This window comes from Peromyscus leucopus, chromosome X (assembly GCF_004664715.2).
Source record: "Peromyscus leucopus breed LL Stock chromosome X, UCI_PerLeu_2.1, whole genome shotgun sequence".
In the NCBI taxonomy this organism is placed as follows: Eukaryota; Metazoa; Chordata; class Mammalia; order Rodentia; family Cricetidae; genus Peromyscus; species Peromyscus leucopus.
Genome location: NC_051083.1, coordinates 92,837,676 through 92,865,336, shown reverse-complemented (window position 1 = coordinate 92,865,336; position 27,661 = coordinate 92,837,676). Strand labels below are relative to the sequence as shown.

Sequence of the window (27,661 nt, the reverse complement as noted above, 5' to 3'; positions counted from 1 at the left end):
AAGATCAGAGTGTGGAGCTAAGCCACTAGTTAGTCATAGAGGCCAGGCAGTGGTGGCATACACCTTTGATCCCAGCTCTTATGATCTCACATCTTTAATCCCAGCACTAGGGAGGTAAAGACAAGAAGTGATATGGCTGGGCAGAGAGAGGAATATAAAGCATGAGGAGATAGGAGTTCAGCTTCCTTTTAGGCTGAGGATCCCTAGAGGTAAGAAATCTTTCTAGTGGCTGGCTGCTCTGTTACTCTGATCTGTCACCCTGATATCTGACTCTTGGATTTTATTAAGGCCAATTAGGATTCGTGCTATATAGAGTTGTTAGCTGGTGTGGTAATTTGAATGTAATTGGCCCCCATAAGCTGATAGGGAATAGCACTACTTGGAGGTGTGGCTTTGCTGGAGTAGGTGTGGCCTTGTTGGAGGAAGTGTGTTCACTGTGGAAGCTTGCTTTGAGGTCTCATATATGCTCAAGATAATGTCCAGTGTCTCAGATCACTTTCTGTTGCCTACAAGTCAAGATGTATTAACTCTCAGCTCCTTCACCATCATGTCTACCTGCATATTGTGCCATGATGATAATGGACTAAACCTCTAAAACTGTAAACCAGCCCCAATTAAATGTTTTCCTTTATAAGAGTTGCTGTTAGCCGGGTGGTGGTAGTGCATGCCTTTAATCCCAGCATTTGGGAGGCAGAGGCAGGCAGATCTCTGTGAGTTCGAGGCCCACCTGGGCTACAGAGCGAGTTCCAGGATAGGCTCCAAAGCTACACAGAGAAACCCTGTCTCAAAAACAACAACAACAACAACAAAAACCCAACCAAGCAAAAAGGAAAAAAAAAAGAGTTGCTGTGTTCATGGTGTCTCTTCACAGCAACAAAAATCCTAACTAAGACAGCAGGTATTTTTCTCTTTTTGAAACAAAGTTTCATGTAATATGTAGCTTAGGTTGGCCTTAAAGTACAATATATAACCTTGAACTTGTGATCCTCCTACCTCCACCTAGGCACGTACACTCAGAGGTTTGCCATTTCTTACAGTGGGCAGGATGCATGGGGAAGAGAATAAAATTAGATCTATACTAAAAAACCTTTACTGGGAGCCAAAGAACAGGTGCTCAGTGGAAGAATTAGATAGTGGAGAGGAAGAGTGTCTAACCTCTAAAACAAAAAAGGAAAAGTCCACAATTCAGCGTGCAGATGGGGCCTAAATAATGGCCCCGTGATGAAACTATGACAATCAAGGAATGTTCTCTCTTTGTTTAAATGGGAAATACTTCTATACAAGAAATGAGAGTTTCTCAGTGCCTGATTATGAAGCTGTAAGACAAGGGGGAAATAGGATCAGTCTGAGTGCTGTGGAAGCAGAGACCAAGCAATGTAGTTAGTTATTCCTCCCCAGTTGGGACAAAGACCACATAATGTGAGAGAAATCATTATCCTTTCCTGATGGACCTGTTCATAAGAATTATTAGGGATACTTGGTTACCACTGGATAAGGTGCTGTCTAACTTTGGATTTACTGCTGTGAAGAGACATCATGACCACAGCAACTCTTATAAATAAAAACATTTAATTGAGGTGGCTTGCTTACAGTTTTACAGAGGTTCAGTCCATTATTATCATGGTGGGGAGCATGGTGGCATGTAGGCAGAGGTGGTGCTGGAGCTGAGAGTCCTACATCTTGACTCAGAGGCAACAGGAAGCTGACTGACTGTCACACTGAGGGAAGCTTGAGAAAAAGAGACCTCAAAGCCTGCCCTCACAGTGACACACTTCCTCCAACAAGGTCACACCTCCTAATAGTGCCACTCCCTTTGGGGGCCATTCTCTTTCAAACCACCACAGGTGCCTATGGATATAACACATAGAAAAAATAGAACTGGAGAAAGTCGGGCATGTGAAGGGCAGTGTTTTGGTGCTCAGTTTACCAGGCTGGATAGGACTATGTTCAGAGCAGGGTTCAGAAGAAAGTTACTCCATCAGGGAACTTAGGGAAGTAAAAGGCTGTGTAGTAGCTCACTCAGCTCCGTTGTATCAGGTGATCTGCTGAACCTGAATGGTTTAGACCAGCATGCAAACTGGGGTTACAAATATGACAGCAATCAACATGGAATGAGAAAAAGAAACAACAGACAATAGTGCCTGTCTGAGTCACTCAACAACCTTTAAAACCAATTCAGAATGGATCAAAGCCCTTAGTGTAAGTCCTGAAACTCTGAAACTACTAAGGGAGAACACTTTAAGATGTAGATACATGCAATTACTTTCTGAATGGGAGCCCAACAGCTTTGCAAATAATAGCCAGAACTGGCAAAGGGGACTGAATCCAATTTAAAAGCTTCTGCACAGTTAAGAAAACATCAGAATGAAGAGACAGTTTAAAATTCAAAGAAAATCTTTGCCAGCTATTTTTCTGACAGACAAGTAGTATCTAGCATATATGAAGAACTAAAAAATTACATGTCAGAAGAACAAGTAATCTGATCAATAAAGAGGGAAATTAATTCAAAAGAAGTACAAATAGGGTCCTGGGATGCAACTCAGTTGGTAGAGTGCTTGTCCCATATTCAGGAATCCCTGGTTTTGAGTTCCTGAACCACATAAACTGGGATACACAAGACTCTTTTTAAAAAGAAAAAAAAAACCTACAAATGGTAAATAAATGCACAAGAAAGTATTCAACATTCTTAGCCATTAGGAAAATGCCATTAAAAAAACTACATTGAGATTTCATTTCATCCCAGTCAGAGTGACTACAATGAAGAAATCAAAAAACCATCAAATGCTGGCAAGGGTGTAGAGCAAAAGTAATTTGTAAACACTGCCTGTCAGAATTTAATTAGTCCAGAAACTATGGAAGTTAGTATAAAGGTTCCTTAAAATCCTGAAACAGAGCTACCTATGCTTCAGTCATAAAACTACTGGGTTGCCATCTGAAGGAATCAAAGGCAACATACAAGATATGCCTGAATATTCATGCTTACTACTGCATCATTCACAGTAGCCAAGATATACAGAATCAGCCTAGGTACCCATCAATGGGTTAAGTACAAGAAACTAATATATATATATATATAATTTAGTCAGTCATGAAGAATGAAATCATGTTATTTTCAGGAAAATGGATAGAATTAGAAATTACCATGTTAATCTAAATAAGCCAGACAAAGAAAGACATCAATCAGGTTTTCTGTCACTGGCAGAACCTACATTTTTAAAAACTGTAAGGAGGGGGGAGAACAAGGGAATCCGTGGCTGATATGTAAAATAAAATTTAATAAATAAATTTAAAAAATGAAAAAAAAAAACAGTAAGAAAGTAGGAAGCTCACTATTTGGGAAAAGTAAGAGGACCAGTGAGAGGTGGGAGGTGGGATGGGGAAAAGGGAGTAGTGCACTGTGATTTAAGTCCTAAGATAATTTCTGGATAGTCAAAAAGTGATTCATGTAGACTACTAAATATATCAACATGGGAAAGGTTTGAAATGGTTTTCGATCATTTGTGTTTTCATTTCACTGTCATGCCACTTCTCCAAGTCAGATCGCTCTCCCATAAATGCCATTTTATGTGTTCCTTTAGGTATATGAGGGTTTGGTATTTATGTGCATGTTTTGTGCTCACAGGAATCAGAAGAGAGCATCAAGTAACCTAGAACTGGAGCAATAGATGATTAGGAGCCACCATGGGTGTGCCGAGGTCCTCTCAAGAGCAAGAAGTGCTCTTAACCACTGAGCCATCACTCCAGCCCCTATTTTACTATTTTTAAGTTCATACTGCTATTTCCAAAAATAAAACAATAAAAAGATTGAGTACTTGGGTAAATATTTTCAAAGACTTCTGGCTGAGATGTAGAAAACAGCTGCACTATAAATGGCTGATCTGAAGTCCCGTCAACAATGTGAATCCAGCGATATGACCGAAAATCTTCACTGTTTTCTATGTGAATAGAAGAGTAAAATAAACGAAGGTCATTGTATGTGTATGAACACAAGCCTCTTCACATTGCAACACTCATTAGCACTTTCAAATTTAAAATCTCACCTCTCTTTTTTGACCGTTGCACCCTTCCCACAAAGGTTAACACACCAATTACATCACAGATGCCCTTTTCCGGCATATCATCTAGTTCTGATCTGAAAAAACAAAATTGTTAAATCGATGTTATATCTTTAAACAGAGACAAAACATTCTTCAGTAATAACTCTGAAGATATCTATCTGAATAATTGATACAGCTTAATTTGGGGTAGATTTTGAATATGATATAATTAATTACTTTCTGGTTACTAACATTTAAAGATTAAGATACTTTTATGGGGAACTATTTTACCTTGTAATAAATCGGTTAATTAGTTTTGGCAATTTCCATTCTGATTTCAAGTGCTTTTCTGAAATGATAACTATATTAGTTGGAGGATCTCGAAGATTCAGGCAGATTTCTGAAAAGAAATATATTACTTTAATATATTATTTTTTATATCAAGAAATATGCATATACATAAATTACAAAGCAAAAACATCAGCTAAACAATTTTTAAAGTTTTGTTTGAGACAGGGTTTCTCTGTGTAGCCCTGGCTGTCCTGGAACCAGGCTGGCCTCAAACTCACAGAGATCCACTTGCCTCTGCCTCCCAAATGCTTGGATTAAAGGTGTGCACCACCACGTCCAGTTTAGACTGAACACTTTTGTCCCTACCATTAAACACAAGATACAAACCAGTATCAGTGATCTGCCACCTACTTATAATATTGATTTTCCTCCCCAAAGTGCAACTATATCTTTTGCTTTGTGTATTAATGATTTCTTTCTTTTCTTTTCCTTCTCTTTCCTTTCCTTTCCTGTCCTCTTCTTTCTCTCTTTCTTTTTTCTTTTCTTTCTTTCTTTCTTTCTTTCTTTCTTTCTTTTTTTTTTTTTTTTTTTTTTTTTTTTCTTTCTTTCTTTCTTTCTTTCTTTCTTTCTCTCGTCCTTCCTTCCTTCCTTCCTTTTTTTTTTTGAGACAGGATTTCTCTGTGTAGTTTTGGAGCCTGTCTTGGAACTTGCTCTGTAGACCAGGCTGAGCTCGAACTCACAGAGATCCAACTGCCTCTGCCTCCTGAGTGCTGGGACTAAAGGCATGCACCACCACCACCCAGTATATAAATGTTTTCTTAATGTTAAAATATTTTATTATCTATGTTGTCTTACCCACATGAAATTTGGTTTTACTTCTGAACATCACTGGAATGGAATAATTCCATGCACACACTTCTGAAACTAACTTTTCCATGCTACATAACATTGCTAAAATTTATCCTTCATTGGCTGAGTAGAGTACTTTAAAATTTTCTTTTTAGAGATATTACTATTTATTCATTTATTTTTATTTTTTGAAAAAATATTTTTTTGAGAATTTCATGGACTATATTTCCATCCCGTTCTCCTCCTCCAACTCCTCTCTTATTCCCCTCTCAAATTCATGAACTTTTCTTTGTAATTATGTATGTATGTATAACTTGCTGAATCCAATTTGATACTGCACATATGTATATGTGTTTAAGGCTGACCACTTAGCTTTGGAAACCTACTGTGGGTCTCTCCCTTTCTCAGCAGCCATTATTTGCCCATAACTCTTAATCTAAGAGATTCTCTCCATGCATCCTGGCATGTCAACTACTGTTATTATTATGCAGGTCTTATTTGGATGAGCATATTACTAAATAATATCCAGATATGATAAACTACTACAATTTGGATGCCTATTATGGTGTTGCTGTATTATCTCCATATTTTTAAACTTATAAAAGAGTTGTTTAAAATATTTTTGTATGTATTCCTGTGCACACAGATAAGGGTTTTTCTAAGGTACTATAGGAAACCGTGAATTATACTATATATAAACATTTGACATTAGGGAACAGATTTCTCACAGCTCTAAAATTCTATGATTCCTAATCAAGTACACTTCTTTCAACTGAAAATACTTAGTACAATCATTTTACTATAGACTATGCAATGTGGTCTAGAAATCTAAAGATCTCAAAAGTGTTTATTATTTGACTATTTCATGGAATATTACTTTTGGAAAAGAAGGCAGAAAGAGAATGGCAATATAGAAAGCCATATATGCCAGTGGGGAATTGTGGTGGTATTGTGTTCCCCAAAATATTGTGAACGCTAATAAACTTATCTGGGGTCAGAGAAGAGAACAGCCACAATATTAAACATAGAGTTTAGGCAGTGGTAGCACACACCTTTAATCCTAGCATTCCAGAGGCAGAAATCCCTCTGGATCTCTGTGAGTTCAAGCCCACATTGGAAACAGCCAGGCATGGTGCCACACGCCTTTAATCCCAGGGAGTGATTGCAGAAAGCAGAAAGGTATATAAGGCGTGAGGACCAGAAACTAGAAGCTTCAGCTGATTAAGCTTCAGGCTTTTAAGCAGCAGTTAAGCTGAGAGCCATTGGGATGAAGACACAGAAGCTTCCAGTCTGAGGAAACAGGATCAGCTGAGGAACTGTTGAGGTGAGGAAGCTGTGGTTTGTTCTGCTTCTCTGATCTTCCAGCATTCACCCCAATAATTGGCCTCAGGTTTGATTTAATTAATAAGATCTTTTTAAGATTCCTGCTACAGGAAATATATCCTTAGTTTTACAAGATTTGTTTCATCATTATAAACTTACTTAGTCTTTTAAAACAACTATATAGTTTTTCTCTAACTTGGGCCTTATACATAAATACAAAAAAAAAAAGATAAATAATCACAATATTTTGTCTAACAACATAAAACACACAAATAGCAGTGATGGTAGCAGAAGTCTCTAATCCCTTACTAGCCACCTCTCCCTGGATGCATAACCCTCTATCTATTCTGCTCATAATACTTAGCTGTCCTATTTCTCATAATCCTTTTTATACTTTCTCCTCTCCACCCAATTATCCACTGTCTTGCCCTTTCTTTCAACAACTACATTTCTATTCATAACCTCTCCTTTTGCCTATCACATTTTTGCTATAGCCACTAAATTTTTCATTTTACTGTAATTTGTTACCTTACCTACCTGTCACCCACTGGGCTAATGTTTTAATGGTAGACTATTAATATATCACTTACAATTGTTTCTCATGTCTGTTCCCCTCATTAAATAGCATAAGATAGGTTCTCATAAAGATCATAGGTATACAGTCCTCAACTCTGTTGCAGATTAAAATAAACTGAGGATATACAGGTAGATGCCTTGGTTTCAGAAAACTGAAACTATCTCTGGGGTAGGGGATGGTTCCAGTGGTTTTTAAAAAAACTCTCTGACTCTAATATACAGCCAGAGCTGAAATATATTAAACATACAGCCTAGACAAACTGTAATTTGCAGTTAGCTGCTCATTTTTATAAATTAAAAATTTACAGCTACACAGTAATACTCATTCATTTACATATTAACTATGGCTGCCTCCACTCACCACAGGCAAAGTTGAGTGGCTAAAGTGTAAACCCTATGGCTAGCTGAGACTAAATTATTTATTTTCTGGAATTTTACATCAAGAATTTATTGATCTCTGATAAAGAATGAAAAAATAGTCTACTACTAATCATAATTATATGGGAAACAGGGACAGCTACTACATTAATATGAAGTAAAACTGATTTTAAAGACTAAAGGGGCTTATTTAAAATATATTATCATCAAGGGTTGCTATCACTTTAAAATAATTATGTATTTGCACTTACATATTTGAAGGCACAAATATCTTTTTGTATTTTCAAGAACAGTTTTCCATCATGGGCTTGTGGTTGTGTTCTGTTTCAGTGTTCATTTTTTACAGTGGCTGCTTATTTACTGACTATGGGCTGTCTTACTGTCCTAGTTTTCATGTGATTTTTTTAAGGCTCAGAAGTAACTACTAGATATACTTGTAGAGGTATCCACAGACATGTAAAAAGTATAATTTAAATTAAGTCTGCAGGTCTAGGTTACCTCATTCAGTATATTTTCTTTTTTATTCACAATTTTTTTTTTTTAAATTTATTATTCTGTCATACAATACATCCAAATCACAGTTTCCCCTCCCTCCACTTCTCCCAGTCTCCCTCCACCTCCCCTTCTCCTCTAGATCCACTCCTCCTCCTCTATTTCCCTTCAGAAAAGAGCAGGCCTTCCAGGGATATCCATCCAACATGGCCTAAGAAATTACAGTAAGACTAGGCTCAAACCTTAATATGAGGTTTGAGCTCTCTTATTTGTGGCTCATAGCTCTCAAACTTTAAATTTGAGCAAATAAACAGAAGTTACCACAGAATAAGAAAGGAATATGGTGGGGGCTGTGGATGAGGAGCTCTAGAGACAGGGTACAGGTGCTATGAAAGGGGAAGAATGGGAAAACAGGGAGGGGACTTAAACTGTTAAGCTAGAGGAGTAAGGGAGGGTAATATTGAGGGTGAGGGAGGAAGGAGAGATAAATAACACTAAAGATATTTGGAAAAGTCATAGGGAAACGTATAATTTTATAAGCTTACTTAAAAGATGTATACTATAAAATGTACACACACACACACACACACACACACACACACACACACACACACAACCAAAGAGTTTAAATGGAGCCACAAGGGGTGATAATGCTTTCTTCAATAGCCACACACACACCACCACCACCACCACCACCACTAGCAGCAGCAGCAACAACAAAAATCAACAAAGTAAAAACAACAACAAACTAAAATCAACAACAAAGAACAAAGTAAAAACAACAACAAACGCCAGGCGGTGGTGGCGCACGCCTTTAATCCCAGCACTCGGGAGGCAGAGCCAGGTGGATCTCTGTGAGTTCAAGGCCAGCCTGGGCTACCAAGTGAGTTCCAGGAAAGGCACAAAGCTACGCAGAGAAACCCTGTCTCGAAAAAACAAAAAAACAAAAAACAAAAACAAAAACAAAACAAAACAAAAAAACAAACAACAAAAGAAAAACAAAACGAAATGGTGTGAGGCACAGGAAACTTCCATCTGAGTTTTTGGCCAGGAAAGTCCAACATAATTTTGAATTGTATTCTAAATACTTACCCATATACCTATAGATGAGTGTAGCATTCACCCTTTCTTTTGGAACAGATAGACTATTACAGATAGACACAACTGGTCAAAATAATAAGTAATTGTAGGTGCCTAGTTCCAGCACACTGTATCCACAACACAACTCCTGCACCTAAGGCTCAGGGAACGGTGAGGAAGAGGGGCAGGCAGATTGTAAAAGCCAGAGAACCAAGAGGACTACTGCTCAATAATATCTTCTAGACATGACAGAGAAGATCCAAATATGAGCTCTCAACAATATGGTTGTCCAAAGAAGACATGCATGACAACACCAACTGACATACCAACATAGATGGGGTATATTTCATAAGACCCCACCTTTAATTAAAGAGCTAAAGGCAATAAATGACTGCTGAGAGAGAGAAGCAGTTTTCTGCAGCTCTGTTATAGGTTACCTCATCTAAACTAGTCAGCCCTAAACATACAGATACAAGCAACAGTAAATGGAAATACACACACACACACACACACACACACACACACGTTCTATAACTGTTAAATACCCATACATAAATATGTATTTATTATGTATATGTGTTTATTCCATTATAAATATGTATTTATTTTATATTTATATATATATATAAAATATATATATTATATATTTATATATTTATATATATAACAATAATAACTGGATGAGGGTCGTGAAGTTGAGAAAGAGAACACAGGAGGAGTTGGAGGAAGGAGAGGGAGAGGTACGTACAGTAGTCAAGTATGGAAATTCTCAAAAAAATTTTAATTTAAAAATAACTCTAGTCTATAAAAAATGTAATCTAGTGCAAGGAACTCTGGGCTGGATATCAAGAGCATTTGGTAATTCACTATTGTCATAAAGACATTTACCATATCTGCTATTGACTAAGAGTGCTCCATTCCACTAAAGCAATTTTGTCACTTGGATATGTCAGATTAAGGAACATAATTTATAATTTCCTAGGTGTAATAGTGTGTGCTGTCAATTATTAACAGCTTCTTCTGGCAAACTTTTGTATTTCCACAAATAATTTCCAATGTATCTAAAAATTGATTTTTCATCTTCTCTAAGGTAACTGTTTAATGATATAAAGAACTAAGCGTGCAAACTATTTAGGTAATAATCTCTTCCTAGCAAGAGTTAAACAATGTCTGCAAAATAGTTACAATTTTACACTTGATCTTAGCCAAAAGGCCAAGAAGTGATAAGATTCTAATAAAGAAACATGGAGTTATTCCCAAATAGACACATACTTTATAAAGCAATTAACATCTACTCCTGCTACCTTTCTCTGAATAAGTCTAATTAGTTGAGAAATTGAGAATACACAGAAATACAAGTTCAGAATAAATTATTTTATGCCATTAATAATATTTAAAATTTGATTGAGGTTAGGAAAAATTCTGAAAAAAAGACTAAATCTCCAAAAATACATGCATATCTAATAATTATAAAATTTGCTAAATGAATGCCTCTAAAATATTTGGGAAAACTGATTACCAAAGCTTTGACTACAACACTAATTAGAAAAGTATCTGTTCTGGGTGTCCGAGCACTCGGGAACTTGAAGCAGTGGGACTGACAGGTTTCATGCAAGGATGGCCTGCACAGTGATTTCCATGAGAGCTTGGGTTTCAGAGTTCGAACTTGCTTTTTTTTTTGGGGGGGGGGCGGTTCGAGACAGGGTTTCTCTGTGTAGCTTTGCGCCTTTCCTGGAACTTGCTTTGGAGACCAGGCTGGCCTCGAACTCACAGAGATCCGCCTGCCTCTGCCTCCTGAGTGCTGGGATTAAAGGCGTGCGCCACCACTGCCCGGCTAGACCTTGTTTTAAACAACAGCAAAAGTCCTTTCAATATTAGAGCAATTGGCAACATTTGAATATTAATGAAAGTTACATAATAATGTGCTAAATTTGTTTCCTGATTTTTATAATTGTACTGTGATTGTGCGTGCAATGGAATAAATTTTTTTTTTTCTGAAACAAGGGCTTTCCACAGAGCAAGGCTGGCTTAAACATGTAGTCCTCCTGCCTTATCCTCTCAAGAGAAGGGATTACAAGGGTGCAGTAGCACAGATGGCTAGAATATTCTTGATCTTCAGAAAGACTTATTAGTAAATGGTTAAGGACACAAAGCTATGCAATGATGTATGATGGCTGTTACTGTCTCTCAAATGAAAGTGTGTGTGTATATGTGTGTGTGGAGAGAAAGAATTTGATAGCAAAAATAAAACTAAAAAAATTTGATGAATAAAGCAATGTGGGAATTTTTTATAATATTCATTCAACTATAATGTAATTTTGAAATTATTTCAAAGTGAAAAGTTAACTTCACATGTGCAGGAACTATATGTTGTTTTCTCTTTCCTTCAGTTTTGTTTCAAGTAATAGAGTTACAAAAATATAATTTAAGAATTATAAAAGTTATCTCAATTCATTTGCCTTTTCCATGCTTCCCTGAGGTAAATACTGCCTCAGTGTTTGGTATTAGCTTGAAATGTTTATTCATCGTACATATGTATCTATATCTGTAAAGACTATGTAGTTACATTCATATATTACTACATTTTGTAATGTCTTATAACATCTTTATAACATTTCACAGTATCATTCATACTTTCTAGATTTATACATGTTTATCCATTATATAAAAAAGTAAAGGCATTAAATGATAAAATAAAGTAAACAAGGGCCAGTAACATGGCTCAGTGGGTTAAGAGCATTTGCTGTATAAACCTAATCATTTGAGTTTGATCCTCAGATCACAAGGTGGATGGAAAGCACAGACTCCCAAAGTGTTGTCCTCTGACTGCTATAAGCACGCGCGCGCGTACACACACACACACACACACACACACACACACACACACACACAGGCTCATATATACACACACACAATAAAATATTTTTAATTTAATAAAAATCCTTTCAGCATAGTACTTAATAACAACTATAAAATGTACTCAAGTGATTAACTTTAAATATTAAACACCAAAAATAAACAAGACCAAACTTAAGTATATCCTAAATGGAACTCATTCTTTGGTCAACAATAAAAGTCATAGATAAATTTTCTTAATAAATGCACTAATAAATTAACCCATTTATTACTTTACTATTGCTTGAATTTTATAAAGGGATTTAAGTTTTTCAGTTCCTAATAGTTTCAGTAATTTTTACAGACTTTTGCCTGAAATGACACTCTGCAAATTCATGTAAGCAAGATAGCCATGATAGAACGATTAACTGAATACTTAACCCATTGTAGAAATTAGTTTCATCTGTGGATCCACCGGGTCAGGCTGAATTCTGAACGGGTAGCTCTTTTTCACAGAATAATCTTGAAGCAGAAGAACCAAGCCCACTCTCAAACTTTTATACCACTCTGGACACAGAGCATTCCACATAATCACTGACACTATGCCAGAATTGTCAGCGACTTCCAAATAGGTCTAGAAAGAGAGTGAAAGCATATACACATTTGCTCTTTGTATCTATATGGGTGTGACACAAGGTATTACCTGTGAAAATTTATAGTGACAGAAAAATAACACTTTACTTTTTTATTCTTAACGACTCAGTTATTAATGCTGTTAAGATTGCTAAGTGAAAAGAGAGACTGCTAAATGAAAAGAGATACTGGAAATTGGCGATATAGTACTGACTTACTGTGTGATGATAAACTTTTTAGTTATGTTTACTTTTCCCATAATGCTTAACCTAGTACCATTCACCAAGAGAATTAGATAAGTCTCAAATTGTGAAGATCTTTATAGCATAGCCGAAGGACCTTGGTATTTATTCATTTATCCTATAGCACTTTAGATAGACATTGAGTAGACATAATCCGATCAATGCTCTGATGACATTAATTTACTTATACTGGTATCTTAGAATTTGGTATATTGGCATGGCAATTATTTCTGTTATACTATTTGGCAGAAGGCAATACTGATGCCAACATCGTTATTGTTTAATCTGGGTATAGTTGAATAAATATTTTGCAACATAAAGTATGTTCTCCGTTTTAAAATACAAAGATGGAAAACATTGGTTACATCTAATACATCTAAGAACAGTATCTCAAGTTTTCTCTAGCTTTTAAAATTGATTTTCAGGGGTTGGGGATTTAGCTCAGTGGTAGAGCGCTTGCCTAGCAAGTGCAAGGCCCTGGGTTCGGTCCTCAGCTCTGAAAAGAAAAAAGAAAAAAAAAAAAAAAAAAAAAGAAAGCAGCCCTAAATCCACCTCTTGGGCCAAAAAAAAAAAATTGATTTTCAAATGATGTTACATACTAAGATTCCATTAACAATAAATTTTGGCAATTCATTCCTTCAGTGATTAAATATGGATCAAATCTATATTATCCTCCAGATATTATGTTAGGCACTGAGTAGGATAAATGGCTGAATCAGACACTATCCCTAATAATAGCTAAAATGGAGGACTTGATAGGTGCCTAAAACAGTTAAGTCATTTACTCATATTAAGAAATACTAGCTCTGTAAGATATTTACTTATTTATTTTTATTTTATTTTACAATACAATTCAGTTCTACATATCAGCCACGGATTCCCTTGTTCTCTCCCCTCCCGCCCCCCTCCTCTTCCCCCCCAGCCCACCCCCCATTCCCACCTCCTCCAGGGTAAAGCCTCCCCCAAGGACTGAGATCAACCTGGTAGACTCAGTCCAGGCAGGTCTAGTCCCCTCCTTCCAGGCCTCGAGAAGGGTGAGGGTCGAGGGAAAGAGAGCTTGGGGGAGCCGGAGATCCCAGCTGGATCAAGAACAGAGAGGGAGAACAAGGAATAGGATATTTATAATCAGCACCTCCATTTTGCTGATTAGAAAACTGAGGCTTTAAGAAGACAAATAACTAATGCTATAAAAGCCTGAGACAGCTGAGACTAGAAACTAGTTTATCTGAATAAGAAGCTATATGACATACACAGTTGCATGTAATATAACACATATACATATGCATATGTGTGTAATACATGATAGCTATGTGTATATGGGATTTAAATACAAAATTTTAAGTATGACATACACACAACCAAGAGAGGGGATAATACCATTTTAACAGTAGATATTCTCAGTGGTAAAATCTTGGATAATATTATTCTCTTAATATATCTTCCTATGTTTTCTCTTAATTCCCATCAATAAGTATACTTGACTTTTACAAACCACAGTTAATAAAACACCTAAACTAGCTCTTGATACATGAGGAACAGTGGTGTAACATTAAGGTTTTTTTTTAAGCAGAACATAAATATCAAGAAAATAGATATATGAACATAGAAAGCAGTATATGGCACAGAGTCAAGTTAGTAGAAAAGTGTAGGAGTAGACTGACAATTAGAAAGTTCCTAGTAAATGATGAGCTGAAGAAAAAGCCAACTAATTATGCTGAGAAGCAAATGGAAGGCAAGAAAGAGAAAACATCTTCAAGATGTTCACCCAAAGAGGAGAGAGAGAAATGGTCCAGGGATATTTTTTCCTTTACTAAATTGTTTTCTTTTAAAAATGTTTTAGCCAGGCGGCAGCGGTGGTGGTGGTGGTGGTGGTGGTGGTGGTGGTGGTGGTGGTGGTGGTGGTGGTGGTGGTGCATGCCTTTAATCCCAGCACTCAGGAGGCAGAGGAAGGCGGCTCTCTGTGAGTTCGAGGCCAGCCTGGGCTACCAAGTGAGTTCCAGGAAAGGCGCAAAGCTACACAGAGAAACCCTGTCTCAAAAAACCAAAGAAAAAAATAAAAAAAAAAATGTTTAACTAGAGACTAATTACAGGCTAGTACAGAGAAGAAAAGATTAAAGACAAAGAAAAAAAGTGTGAAAGAGACCAGCTAGATGAGGAATCTAAAGTGCATATCTACCTCTGCTTCATACTTAACAGATTTTTTTTTCTTTTGAAATACATTTTGGTTGGACAGTGTTGGCGCACACCTTTAATCCCAGCACTCAGGAGGCAGAGACAAGCAGATCTCAGTGAGTTCAAGGCCAGCCTGGCCTACAAAGTGAGTTAGTTCCAGGACAGCCAGGACTGTTGCATAGAGAAACCCTGTCTCAAAAAAACAAAAAAACAAAAAAGAAAGAAAGAAATACATTTTGAGGTGCTGGGAACTGAAATGCTAGGCAATTGCTCTAACATTGAGCTATATGCCAAATCCCAAAGATTTTTTAATAGACAAATCACAGAAAAATATTTTGGTTTTCCACCCTCTGGTTCCTAAAGGAATTTCAGTGAGATGATTCCTAATGATATTCTGCTATACTCATAGATAGGTGCCTAGCCCAATTGATATCAGAAAGGCATTGTCCAGCAACTGATTGGAGCAGATGCAGACACTTAAAGCCAAACACTAGACAGATCCAGAAGGAATCCTGCAGACAGTAGGGAAGGAATGACTGTAGGAGCCAGAGGGGTCCAGGACACCATGAGAACCTGGTCCACATAATCAACTAACCAGGGCTCATGGGGTCTCACAGAGAGAGACTGAAGCAGTAATCACAGAGCCTTCATGTGTCTCATCTAGGTCTTCTACATATACGTCATGGTTATGTAGATGGATGTTCTTGTGGGGACTCCTAAGAGTGGGAGTGGGAGTTGTCTGTGACTCTTTTGCCTGCTCTTAAGACCCTTTTCTTCCTATTGGATTGCCTTGTCCAGCCTTGATATGAAGGTTTGTGCCTACTCTCACTGTAACTTGTTAGGCCATGTTGGATGGATATCCCTGGGAGGCTGGCTCCCTGTTTTTTTTAAGTGGGAAACAGAGGAGGAGTGGAACTGGGGGAAAGGGGAAGTGGAGGGTGGCTGAGAAGAGTGGAGTAAGGGGAAACTGCAGTCAATGTGTAATGTATGAGAGAAGAAAAGGAAAAATACTTTGAAGTAAAAAATCTGTGTGCATTTAAAATTATTAAATTGAATCAGTGGAATGTAATTTAAACAAATGTATTTTGCCAATGGAGATTTAAGTATGCATGTTATAATCTATAAATTTAAATTAACATATATTATTTAAGCATTACTTGTACCTGATATGGCTCAATCAGCCTTTTATTAGGTTTCCCACAGTATCGCAGTTTTGATTTATGCAGGATCCTCACAAGCAAGGCAGGAAAATTCTTTCTATTATTCCAGGTCATTTCAAGATGAGAGAGAGAGATTATTTTCGTGTCTAGAATATAAAAAAAATAAAAATTGTACTTATTGTGTCATCATAGTTTCAAAGATCCATTTTAAAGTTAAAAATGGTAGCCAGACCATATCTAATACAACTCCTTCTTGCAAGTCAGGTCTTTTTAAAAATTTTTAATTAGAGCCTGTCTATATAGTTCTCCCATATAAATTACATACAAAGAACAACTAAAGTGTTAGAGAACTTACCATATAGAATTAGATAAACACATAAAGTAAAACAGTGTTTCCTCTAATTTGCCTTCTACCACACCAAACATTTCATTACATTATGCAAATCTTGGATCTAAATCCATCTCTTGATATTTTCCTCCACTCAATTTTTCCTTTAATCAATACATTTAATTATCTTACAAAAATTAAAAGTTGAGGCACTGGGAATGGTTCCATTGGTGAAATGCTTTCCTTACAAGTGCAAGGAACTGAGCTCAATCACTGAAAGCCATGTTAAAATGGCAGCCATTTGTAATCCCAGCACAGGGAAGGTGGAGGAAAAAGGTTCCTTGAGGCTTTGAGCTGAAAGTCAACAAGAGGCACCATCTCAAAGGAGGTGGATAGTCTTTCTGAGGATGACAAAATGGAAGGCAAGGACTCCACACACATGCCATGGTACATCTAAGCCTACGAGCCTACATTTTCAAACAAAGCATATGCAGGCATGGACACACAAACATGCATATGTGCAGAGGTATTTTTTATTTACTCAGTCTGTGCTGAACTGAATGAAACTCGTGATACTCCTGCCTCATCAAAGCAGGTGCTGAGATTAGGGCCATGCACCAGCTCTCACAGCAGATTAGAGAATTGTTTCTGACACATTTCTGTATGGTCCTCACTTCTGCCTCATCTGTACAGATTCCACCTTCTCCACACATACCATATATGGCACTGTTTTCTCACTTGCTTCTCCATTTCTGTAATGTCTTCATCTTAGATACATAGTGACTTCCTTCCTCCCCTCTCCAAATTTGGCTCAAAGGGCACTTCTCAGTGACATCCCTAACTACCCTACTGAAACCAACCCCTTATGTATTGGCCACTCACTCTGTTTTCCCATATAGCACTTACTATTTTCATATACACCGTATAATTCATTTGAAACATTTTAATCTCCAGGTCTGATTGAGATAAAAAAAAAACCTGTTTAAAGGCTGTTCACCATCTTTAAGGATTAAATTGTAAATATGATTTTAGTTTTCTATCATTAAAGGGGTTTTCATCTCCAATTCTCTCTACATTTTGTTTTCATAGCCCACAATATAAATTTTAAAACCTAAATTTGCACCACAACCTCTAGGTACTATACATATATCATAATATATTTGCTGAAATATACTCCATTTCCATTTATAGAATGTATTTGCTAGTCATTATTTTAGCAAGACAGTCATACTTATAATTTATTTTTAATAAGTTTAAATATTATGTTTTAATTATTCCTGTAATGCATAAAAACAAACTGCAGTATATTAAGGTACTATGGATACCAAATTCTCAAAATATATTACTAGCACAGACTCAGAGGCCCTAATAGTTAATATGATGTAATTAAGCAATTTCCTTTTCAATATAGTCAAATCACAGAAAAGCTTTGAATTATATGCAATGAACATGGAGTACTTGAGTAAGGTAGATGCATCTCCTCTATTTATAAGCTGAAATGAATTCAAGAGATACACGGTTTTCAGTTAGCTGTGTTTAGACACCACTTGGCCAGCTGACAGCTTTCCAAGATTATATTTTTAACTTACAAAACTTTACAGAATATAGATAATTCTCAAACCTAACACATAATTATAGGCCAATTATAGATAATGAGTTATCTGTGTAAATTCATTGTAATACATATGCTTCACTATCAAAAAAGAATGACAAGAACTTAGATACTTAATGCAAAATTTAGACAATGGAACGGTTATTCTCAAAAATTTAAGTCTCAAGACCTGTTAACATTCTTAAAAATTAGTAAATACCTTTTATTGCAGGGAGAGGTTATTTGAGACAGGGTCTCTCTATGTAGCCCTGGATGGCCTGTATCTCACTAAGTAGCCCAGGCTAGCATCAAACTCGGAGATCCATTTGCCTCTGCTTCCCAAGGGCTCAAATAAAAGTCATGAGTTCCCAAGCCTGGCCCAAAAGATATTAAATACTGCCAGGCCATGGTGACGCATGCTTTTAATCCCAGCACTTGGGAGGCAGAGGCAGGCAGATCTCTGTGAGTTTGAGGATAGCCTGGGCTACAGAGTGAGTTCCAGGAAAGGCTCCAAAGCTACACAGAGAAACCCTGTCTCAAAAAAACCAAAAACCAAAAAAAAAAAAAAAAAAAAAAAAAAAGATATTAAATACCTGTAAGCGCTGTTGTTTATGTGGGTTATACTGATTAGTTGATATTTAAATTCTACACTTAGAAATGAAGAAACCACCAAATAACTTAATAAAATAAACCTAAATATATTACTATAAACAACATTCTTTTGAAAACTGACCATTTCTTCCAAATAAAGTTAGGACTGGGGAATATAGCTTAGTTTGCAGAGCACTGGCTTACTATGCTATGAATTCGTCAGTACTGACAAAAAGAAAAAAATCAGTATTTGGAAGGGCTGGGAATTTAGCTCAGTGGTATAGCACCTTTCCTTTCTAGAATGCATAAGGGCTTAGATGCACGCGCTTGCGCTCGCGCGCGCACACACGAGAGAGAGAGAGAGAGAGAGAGAGAGAGAGAGAGAGAGAGAGAGAGAGAGAGAGAGAGAGAAATGCAGTGAGAAAGTGAGACTATTTTACTTTAGTATGAATCACGTTAGCTTAATAGGAAATAGCTTCTTGGGTCTGGAGAGATGGCTCATCAGTTAAAAGCACTGGTTGCTTATTCAGAGGACCGAGGTTCAATTCCCATCATCAGCAGGCAGCTCCCAACCATTTGTAACTTCAGTTCCAGAGGATCTACCACCTTCTTCTGGCCTCTGTGGGCACCAGACAATCATGTGTTACACAGATAAGCAATCAAAATACTCATATTTCTGTGTAATAATATCTGAGTTTGACTTCCAGACACCACACTTACGCACACACACACATTTTCAGAATGCCCCCCTCCCCCATGCTCATGTGCCCTCACATACATGAATCTTAACATGTCTTCTTAGAAAAGACAAAACTGAAATTAAACAAAACTGAAATTAAAGACTGGAAAAAAGATACATTGGTTCAGTGATGTTGAAAGTGTAGTTTCCTTTCTTCATGGAGGAGTGGGAGGGGGAACAGGAGGAGAGGGGGAGTGGAAACAGGTCAGTATGTAAAATAAATGAAAAAAAAATGTTATTTAAAAAAATAAAATAAAGCATGGTTTCTGCTGGATCTGCATCACCACCAGGGAACTTGATAGAAATGCAAACTTGTAGGACTCTGTTCTGGTGGAAGATCCACCTCAACTCCCTCCCCTATCTTTTTCCCTAAACCTGCCCCTTCAAAGACCTTCAAACACAGCTCTTCCCCAAACCTGCCCCTTCAAAGCCTGCCAAACACACCTCCTCCCACAGAGAAGAGCAAGACCACTCCCACAGGGTATATAAGCTGCATCTCAGAAAAGAGACATGGGTCTCTCTTCCTGGTTTCCTCTCTGAGGGGCTGGGAGTGGGAATCACCAGGGAGCACTTTACCCATTAAAGCTGGGCTTTTCCTGATTAGGTCTGATTTGGATTTGCTGCATGGGGGGGGGGAGGCCGTCAGGGTGAAAAGACTTATCAGACTCTACTGCAACTCTAATGAATCAGAAACTTATGGTAGGACTCAGACATCTGTATTCTAAAATACATTTGAGGGGCTGGAAAGATAGCTCACTCAGGAAATTGCCTGCCTTACAAACATAAGGACTTGTGTTTGACTCCTCATTTAAAAAAAAAAAAATAACAAGCCAGGCGGCGGCGGCGGCGGGGCGGCGGCGGCGGCGGCGGCGGGGCGGCGGGGGCGGCGGCGGCGGCGGCGGCGGCGGCGCACGCCTTTAATCCCAGCACTCGGGAGGCAGAGCCAGGCAGATCTCTGTGAGTTCGAGGCCAGCCTGGGCTACCAAGTGAGTTCCAGGAAAGGTGCAAAGCTACACAGAGAAACCCTGTCTCGAAAAATAAAAAATAAAAAAATAAAAAAAAAACCTATCCATGGTAGTACAGCTTTGTACTATCAGCACAGTAGAAGACAGAAGCAGAGAGATCCCTCAGTCTTGCTGGGTGGCTGTCCTACTCATCAAGTCACAAGCCAGTGACTCAAAAGTAAAATGGTGGGTGGCACTTCAAGACTGAAATCCCAGGTTGTCCTCTGGCCTCCAAACAAACATGCACAACTATGCACACACATATACACGCACCAACAAAAGCACCTTTGAGGTGTGAGTAGACTACTCACATTTATAAATATTACTCTGAATGCCACCAAAATGGTAAATATCATTATCAGAAAGAATAGAATTTGAGGCAACAAGATATATATCTTATTGATATGGAAAACTATCATACTGATATGGTAACATTCACCAGTAAGATATTAGCCAGTTAATACTATTAATAATACAGATAATAATGTGTAAACATGTGTTGTAGGTAGAGGAGGACATTAGGGATCTAGCTCTATCACTCTGCCTTACTCCTTTAAGACAGGGAGGGTCTCTCACTCCTGTCTCAAACACTACAATACCAAGCTTTTTATTTAGTGTGGAAGCTGGGATCCAAAGTCAGGTTTCATGCTTGCAAAGTATGAGACCTCACTGCACTCCTGCTCCTACCCACTAAGCCAACTCTCCAGCCTCAAATTCTTTAAGAGTAAAGTGTACTTTTTAAAAACCACTAGTACCTACAGAGCGAGATCCAGGACAGGCACCAAAACTACACAGAGAAACCTGTCTTGAACGCCGCCTGCCTCGCAAAAAAAAAAAAAAAAAAAAAAAAAAAAAAAAAAAAAAAACCACAAAAACAAAAAAAAAAAAACAAAACCTACCAGTACAGGCTGGTGGTGACTCTTGCCTTTAATCCCAGCACTCGGTAGGAAGAGCCAGGAGGATCTCTTTGAGTTCGAGGCCAGCCTCGTCTACAGAGTGAGTTCCAGGACAGTCAAGGCTACACAGAGAAACTCTCTACACAGAGAAACTGTCTCAAAAAACCAAAACAAACAAACAAACACACAAACAAACAAACAAACAACAGAAAGACAGCCTGCTTGGGTTACAGAGTAAATTGAAGGTCAATCTAAGCAACTCAATCAGACCCTGTCTCAAAATAAAAAAATAACAGTTAAAGATATATCTCAGTAGTATAGTCTTGCAGAGCATGGGCAAGGGGTTCAAGTTCAATCTCTAGCCAAACAAGTAAATAAATGAATAACCCCAGATTTGGTAGCATATAATCTTAACCCCAGGACTAAGGAGGCTTGGGAAAGAAGAACAGAGGTTCCACACCAGCATGTACCGTAGTCCATCTCAAAAATAAAATAATAAAATAAAAAAAATAAAATAAAATAATCCCTGCTTTGCATGAAGTCCTGTGTTAATACAACCAGACGTAGTAATTGACATATTGTCTAGGGCTGTTTTCATGATACAATGGCAGAACTCAGTACTTTTCTCCAGGAGCTGGAGAGATGGCTCAGCAGTTAAAAGTACTTGTTGCTCTTGCAGAGAATATGTATTCAGTGTTCAGCAACCACATGGCTCACAATCATCTGTAATTCCAGTTTCAGGGCATCTAACACCTGGCCTCCTTGGGCACCAGGCTCACACATTGTGCATATACATGCATGAAGGCAAAGCACTCAAACACACAAAATAAATAAATAATAACAAACAAACAAGGTAAACAACAAAAAGCAGCGCATAGCAGTCCACAAGCTTGTGATCTCAGAGACTGCAGAACTGAATTCTAGGCCAGCCTGGACTGTAAGGTAAGACTCTGACTCCAAAAGCTAGAAAAAAGGCAAGCAAGATGACTCAGTGGATCAAGGTGCTTTCCACCCTGGACCCATATGGTACAAGGAGAGAACCTACACCTCAAAGTTGTTCTATGACCTATACACACTCACAGTGACATCAAGGTACTCCTGTATTCTCTGCCCTGCCAGCCCCATACCCACAAATAAATAAATAAGTGTAAAAAATTAAAACTAGAGCCCCAGTCACTGAGCTGCCGCTGAGGACTCAGCTGCCTCTCCTTTGAGCGCCCCCGCTTCCCGCCGCCCCTGCCTTCTCCCTCCTGCAATGGCCTTTCAGAAGGCCGCAGGCCTTTTCCACCTAGGAAAAGGAATCTAATCATATGTCTGCTATCCAAAACCTGAACCCCTTTGTTGATGCAAGTAAGGGTGATGACCTGCTTCCTGCTGGCACTGAGGATTATATCCATATAAGAATTCAACAGGAAGCGAGGCGGTGATGGCACACACCTTTAATCCCAGCACTCGGGAGGCAGAGCCAGGTGGATCTCTGTGAGTTCGAGGCCAGCCTGGGCTACCATGTGAGTTCCAGGAAAGGCGCAAAGCTACACAGAGAAACCCTGTCTCGAAAAACAAACAAACAAACAAACAAAAAGAATTCAACAGGGAAACAGCAGGAACACCTTTACTACTGTACAAGGGATCGCTGATGATTACGATAAAAAGAAACTAGTCAAAGCATTTAAGAAGAAATTTGCCTGCAATGGTACTGTAATTGAGCATCCAGAAAACGGAGAAGTAACTGAGCTATATAGGGTGACCAGCACAACATATGCCAGTTCCTGATAAAGATTGGATGGGCTTAGGACGATCAGCTGAAGGTCCATGGGTGTTGATTGCTTGTGACTCTCTGAAGCTTAAGTGAGGAATTCCTAGCAATGAGTAGAATTTCCCTTCCGTCCCTGAGGCAGAGCCAGGCGGATCTCTGTGAGTTCGAGGCCAGCCTGGGCTACCCAGTGAGATCCAGGAAAGGTGCAAAGCTACACAGAGAAACCCTGTCTCGAAAAACCAAAAAAAAAAAAAAAAAAAAAAAAAAAAAAAAAACCTCACAGCTTGTATAATGTAATCGCTTTTAACTTGGACTAGTGTAACTCCTTCATGCAATAAACTGCAAAGAGCCAAAAAATTTAAAACTAGAAAAACAAACAAACCCTGTTGTGTCCCAGCACTTGGAAGCTAGAGTCAGGGGATAAATTCAAGGCCAGTCCGAGGTATGAGAACTTACCTCAAAATAATTTTTTTAAAAATAGAAAAAAAGCCGGGCGGCGGTGGCGGTGGCGGCGGCGGCGCGGCGGCGGCGGCGGCGGCGGCGGCACACGCCTTTAATCCCAGCACTCGGGAGGCAGAGCCAGGTGGATCTCTGTGAGTTCGAGGCCAGCCTGGGCTACCAAGTGAGTTCCAGGAAAGGCGCAAAGCTACACAGAGAAACCCTGTCTCGAAAAACAAACAAAAAAAAATAGAAAAAAAAATGTTTATAAGTAAGGTTGCAGTGTGAGCTGCCACTTTTCAAGTAGGGTATAATCTAGGAACGAGCAAGACAGAAACTTTTTGGGTGCCCGAAGTTTTCTAGATCTTGATGGGAGAGTGACCATATAACCATGTCAAAGAGTACAATTGATAGGGTTGTATAAACCCTTTTCATATTACTGTGTAAAGTTAAAAGTTAATAAAAAGATTCAAAGGCACAGAACTTAAGCAAAGTTTATAGAAAATGGACAGGGCACTACAAAAATAATATGCAGTATATAGCACACACAAATTAATACCTATTGAGCAAAGAAATCCAGTAAATGAATAATAAAAAGCCAAGCTTGGAGTGTGGCTCAGCTTTTATAAAGCCCTTCCTCTGTGGCACATTGGAAACCTCAGGGTTAGTTCCTAACTCTGGAAGAAAAATAGGACAAAGCCAAAGGACACTATTTTAGAAGAGCAAGATATGGGGACATAGACACTTATACATATGCAGTTCAATTTAAATTAGCACAGATTTTCAGAAAACAATTTATCAATGCCCAATAAATTAAAAAAAAAAACTCATATATTCTTTAACCCAGCAATTCCACTTCTAGGAATCCATCCTTTCAATAGAAATACTCAAATACAACCAATTCTCACACATCTTACTTATATTTGGCACTGTTCAAAGTACTGAGAAAGCTTAAAATAATAAATTACTAACCTACATGGGTACAATTAATAACTTCTATAACTTATCATATTTCAAAAATAAGAAAAATAAAAAAATAAAAAATAAAAATAAAAAAGTTGTATGTCTATACTGTAGAATATTATATTTATAGAAATACCCCAGAGGTGCCTGAAATGCATAATTATTTTTATTAAATTAGTATTTTGTAATTAATTTTATGTTTTCAAAAATGAAAACCAAACTCTCAAATTTGTAATTTTGATAGGAATGTTGAAGATATACAAAGGTTAAAGATGCATTTTACTAATTCCAAATTTTATTATTTACAATTTCAAACATACAGTAAACCTGAAGTCTTGATTTTACTCACTTCCTAGATCTTATTACTACAGTTTTAATATACTTGGACCTCTCAATTTTAACACAATATACTTTAAAATACACAGTTTGAATTTTTTTTAGCACATGGACATTGCTTTTTGTAATAAAATATCACTTTGATATCTACTGGATATGACTTAAGAACAGAAACCAAATATACTTTATATATGTGTATATATATATATATATATATATATATATATTATTAACCCCCTTTAAATTCTGAGTCAATTATTCTTTTATAAATTAAATTCTAAAAATATAGATGAACAACATTTACACCACAGATACTTTGCTTTTTTGTCTTAAGTTATCTAAGCCATCATTGACTACAAATTTCTACTAACATTTTCTTTTCTCATTTTGAATGGATATTACTATAAATGCATATTTTTGAACAAGGTATCTTTTAATGTTCAAATTTGTTACTCCTGTTTGTCATAGTAAGATGCCCCTGACTTAGCACTGTGATAACAATATAAAGGGGAAAAGGGGTGGGGCTGGGCAAATGGGCTCCTTAGCATGCAGGAAATCCTGGGTTGAATCCTCAGGTATAGTCAAGTACTCCTGTAATCCCAGCACTTGGGAGACAGAGGCAGGAAGAGCAGGAATTGGGGGCTAGCCTGGGATATATGAGACTCTGCCTCCAAAAACAAAAACAAAAAAGACCTAAAACCAGTAAATATAGAAGATTATAGTCTTTTTAGTTGTTTTCTGTGGTACTTTTTCCCCTACCCATTTCTTATGTGTTTAGTCTGTAGTGTTATCATCTGCCTTAATTTTATGTGTTAATACAAAAAGATTTTAAAAGAGCATTTATTGATGACAAACTGCCATTTTCAGGCTAACTTCCTACTTCTGATACAGGAAATATGAACTTCCTGTATCAAGAAAAAATGATCATTTCTACAATCATCATACTTTCTAAAAGTAATACTTGCACGACTTTTACATTCAATGACACAAACATGGTGTTCTAGTTAATGTAAATCATCACATCACTGAACATCTCCTTTGAAAAAATGTTAAATATTAAAACATACAATGCTGCATGGCTTATGTAAAATCCAAATCAATACACTCTTCAACCTATTTTTCACAACTGAAACAGGGTTGCAACTGAGATTAATTCAAACCAATATTGAACACAGAAGGAGTACTGAAAACGAAGTCCTCAATCTTTCTGCCGAACTAAATTTAAACCACAGTCAGGTATCAAGAATAGCACTTTGCAATCAAACTGAGAGGAACAGGCTGCATGAAGTTAAGACTGTTTACCACTCCCGGCTTGTAAGGAGCAATACAAAACAAACAAACAAACAAACAAACAAAACAAAAAAAAAACAACCAACCAAACAAACAAAAAACAAACCATTTTCTTTTCCTGTTAATATGGGTTCCCAACACTTAACTGTTTTTGTTGTTGTTACTCTCTGTTTTTGAGACACGGTGTCTCTCTGGGTCTGAGACGACCCCGTAATTTGCCCTCAATTCTCTGCCTCTGCCTCCCCAACTGCTGGCGTTCCGGGTGTGTGCCACCACGCCAGCCTCTGAACATTCTTTAAACCCTGCCTCCGTTCCCTCCAATCACTTACTGTTAAAGTTAAATTCCTCAGGTTGCTTGTTGGCCTTCCAGATATCTCCATATGGATCTTCGTTGTTCCACAGAGCCAGGTAGTGACTCCTGCCGCCTCTCAGAGGCCTCTCTGGCTTTTCCTCATGCGCTCTGTTTCTAAAGGGAGTCTCGACAGAAACATAATCTAGGGGCTCCCCACAGTGGACCTTATCTATGCACAGGATTCCTTGGCCCAATCTTTTCTCGTTGTAAAGACACGAGACTCTGGAAATTCTCATTTCTATGCCAACTTTAAGGATATTCTGATACACGAGAAAGTTTAGGCTGGGGTCTAAGTAGCACTTCTCTTGGTACACCCCGTCGGAGATTGTCACATCATAGCAGTAAAGGGGAGGCTTGGGCACTATGTCCCGTGGCTCATCCTCTAAAAGGTATCTTTGGACGGCCAGTACAGTGACGGGCATCACTTCCGTCAGGGAGACACACTGTTTAGGGGAGCCGGTTATTTGCTCAAAAACCTTTTCGATCCAGGACCTGTGTCTCTGGCCACCAGCCCTTCGGATCACTCCTCCCGGGACCCCAGCCCTATCTCTCTCGGGGTGAGGCCAGTAAAGGCCATCGTGGGAGGGTCCAGCCTCAGGCTGACCCGACTCACCAGACATTGTGAGAAAACCTCAACTCCTCACACTCTTAAAAGCTTTTTTACCCTGTCCCAAAGCCGGGAGAAAATAAGCCGCTCACTGGGGACAGAAGCGCGACGCTACCGGCAAGAACAGAGGCACGAGGCAGTCAGAGCGAAGAGACGCGCGACGCTGAGGGAGCCAACAGACACGCGACACTGACAGGGCGAGGAGCGAAGAGGCGCGCTCGCGCACGCGCGACGCTGAGCGACGAGGTGCGCGCGACGCTGTCGGGGCGAAGAGGAGCGCGCGACGCTGTCGGGGCGAACAGCGGCGCGAGGCTGTCGGCGCCCCACCGGTCTGGTCCCGCCCAGCAGCGAGGCGCGAGATTCCGCGCATGCGCATCAGCCGTCCCGCCGGCTCTCGGAGCCGTTAATCGGAGACTTCGAAACAGTGTTTCTAAGGGAGAGCACGAGAGAAGCACGGGGCGTACTTGCGGTCCTTGGGTTTTCCCCCAGCCTGAGTTCCATTTGGGGAGGGGAGGAGAGGCACGAGACTGGGAGGAGAGAAGTGTGATGATTGTCGGGGTTTCCAAAGTACCGCAGCAGCGAGGAAGAGGAGGAGGAGCAAGGAGCGCTGCGCTGCCGGCTCCCCCCTGAAAGGAGAGCATCAAGGTGTAGTGGAAAAATAGGAAGCAGCAAAAGAGAGGCTCTATTAGTCCTAAAGCAGAG

The 27,661-nt window shown here is 38.6% G+C and overlaps 1 protein-coding gene and 1 pseudogene across 2 annotated transcripts in view; one reads left to right on the top strand and one right to left on the bottom strand.

The window, feature by feature from the left end:
• Radx (RPA1 related single stranded DNA binding protein, X-linked) overlaps positions 1 to 27,184 on the bottom strand; it is a 76,363-nt gene extending 49,179 nt beyond the window's left edge. For both annotated transcript variants that reach the window (XM_028895130.2, XM_028895131.2), the window contains exons 1-6: positions 26,330 to 27,184; positions 16,072 to 16,214; positions 12,303 to 12,495; positions 4,329 to 4,437; positions 4,041 to 4,132; positions 3,813 to 3,935 (exon numbers count right to left, since the gene is read on the bottom strand). In XM_028895130.2, coding sequence (XP_028750963.1) covers positions 3,813 to 3,935; positions 4,041 to 4,132; positions 4,329 to 4,437; positions 12,303 to 12,495; positions 16,072 to 16,214; positions 26,330 to 26,972 — 1,303 coding nt within the window. In that variant the 5' untranslated portion in view covers positions 26,973 to 27,184. The remainder of the gene's footprint in view (positions 1 to 3,812; positions 3,936 to 4,040; positions 4,133 to 4,328; positions 4,438 to 12,302; positions 12,496 to 16,071; positions 16,215 to 26,329) is intronic.
• Positions 22,528 to 23,040, top strand: LOC114710845 (annotated as a pseudogene).
• Positions 27,185 to 27,661: the final 477 nt, after the last annotated feature.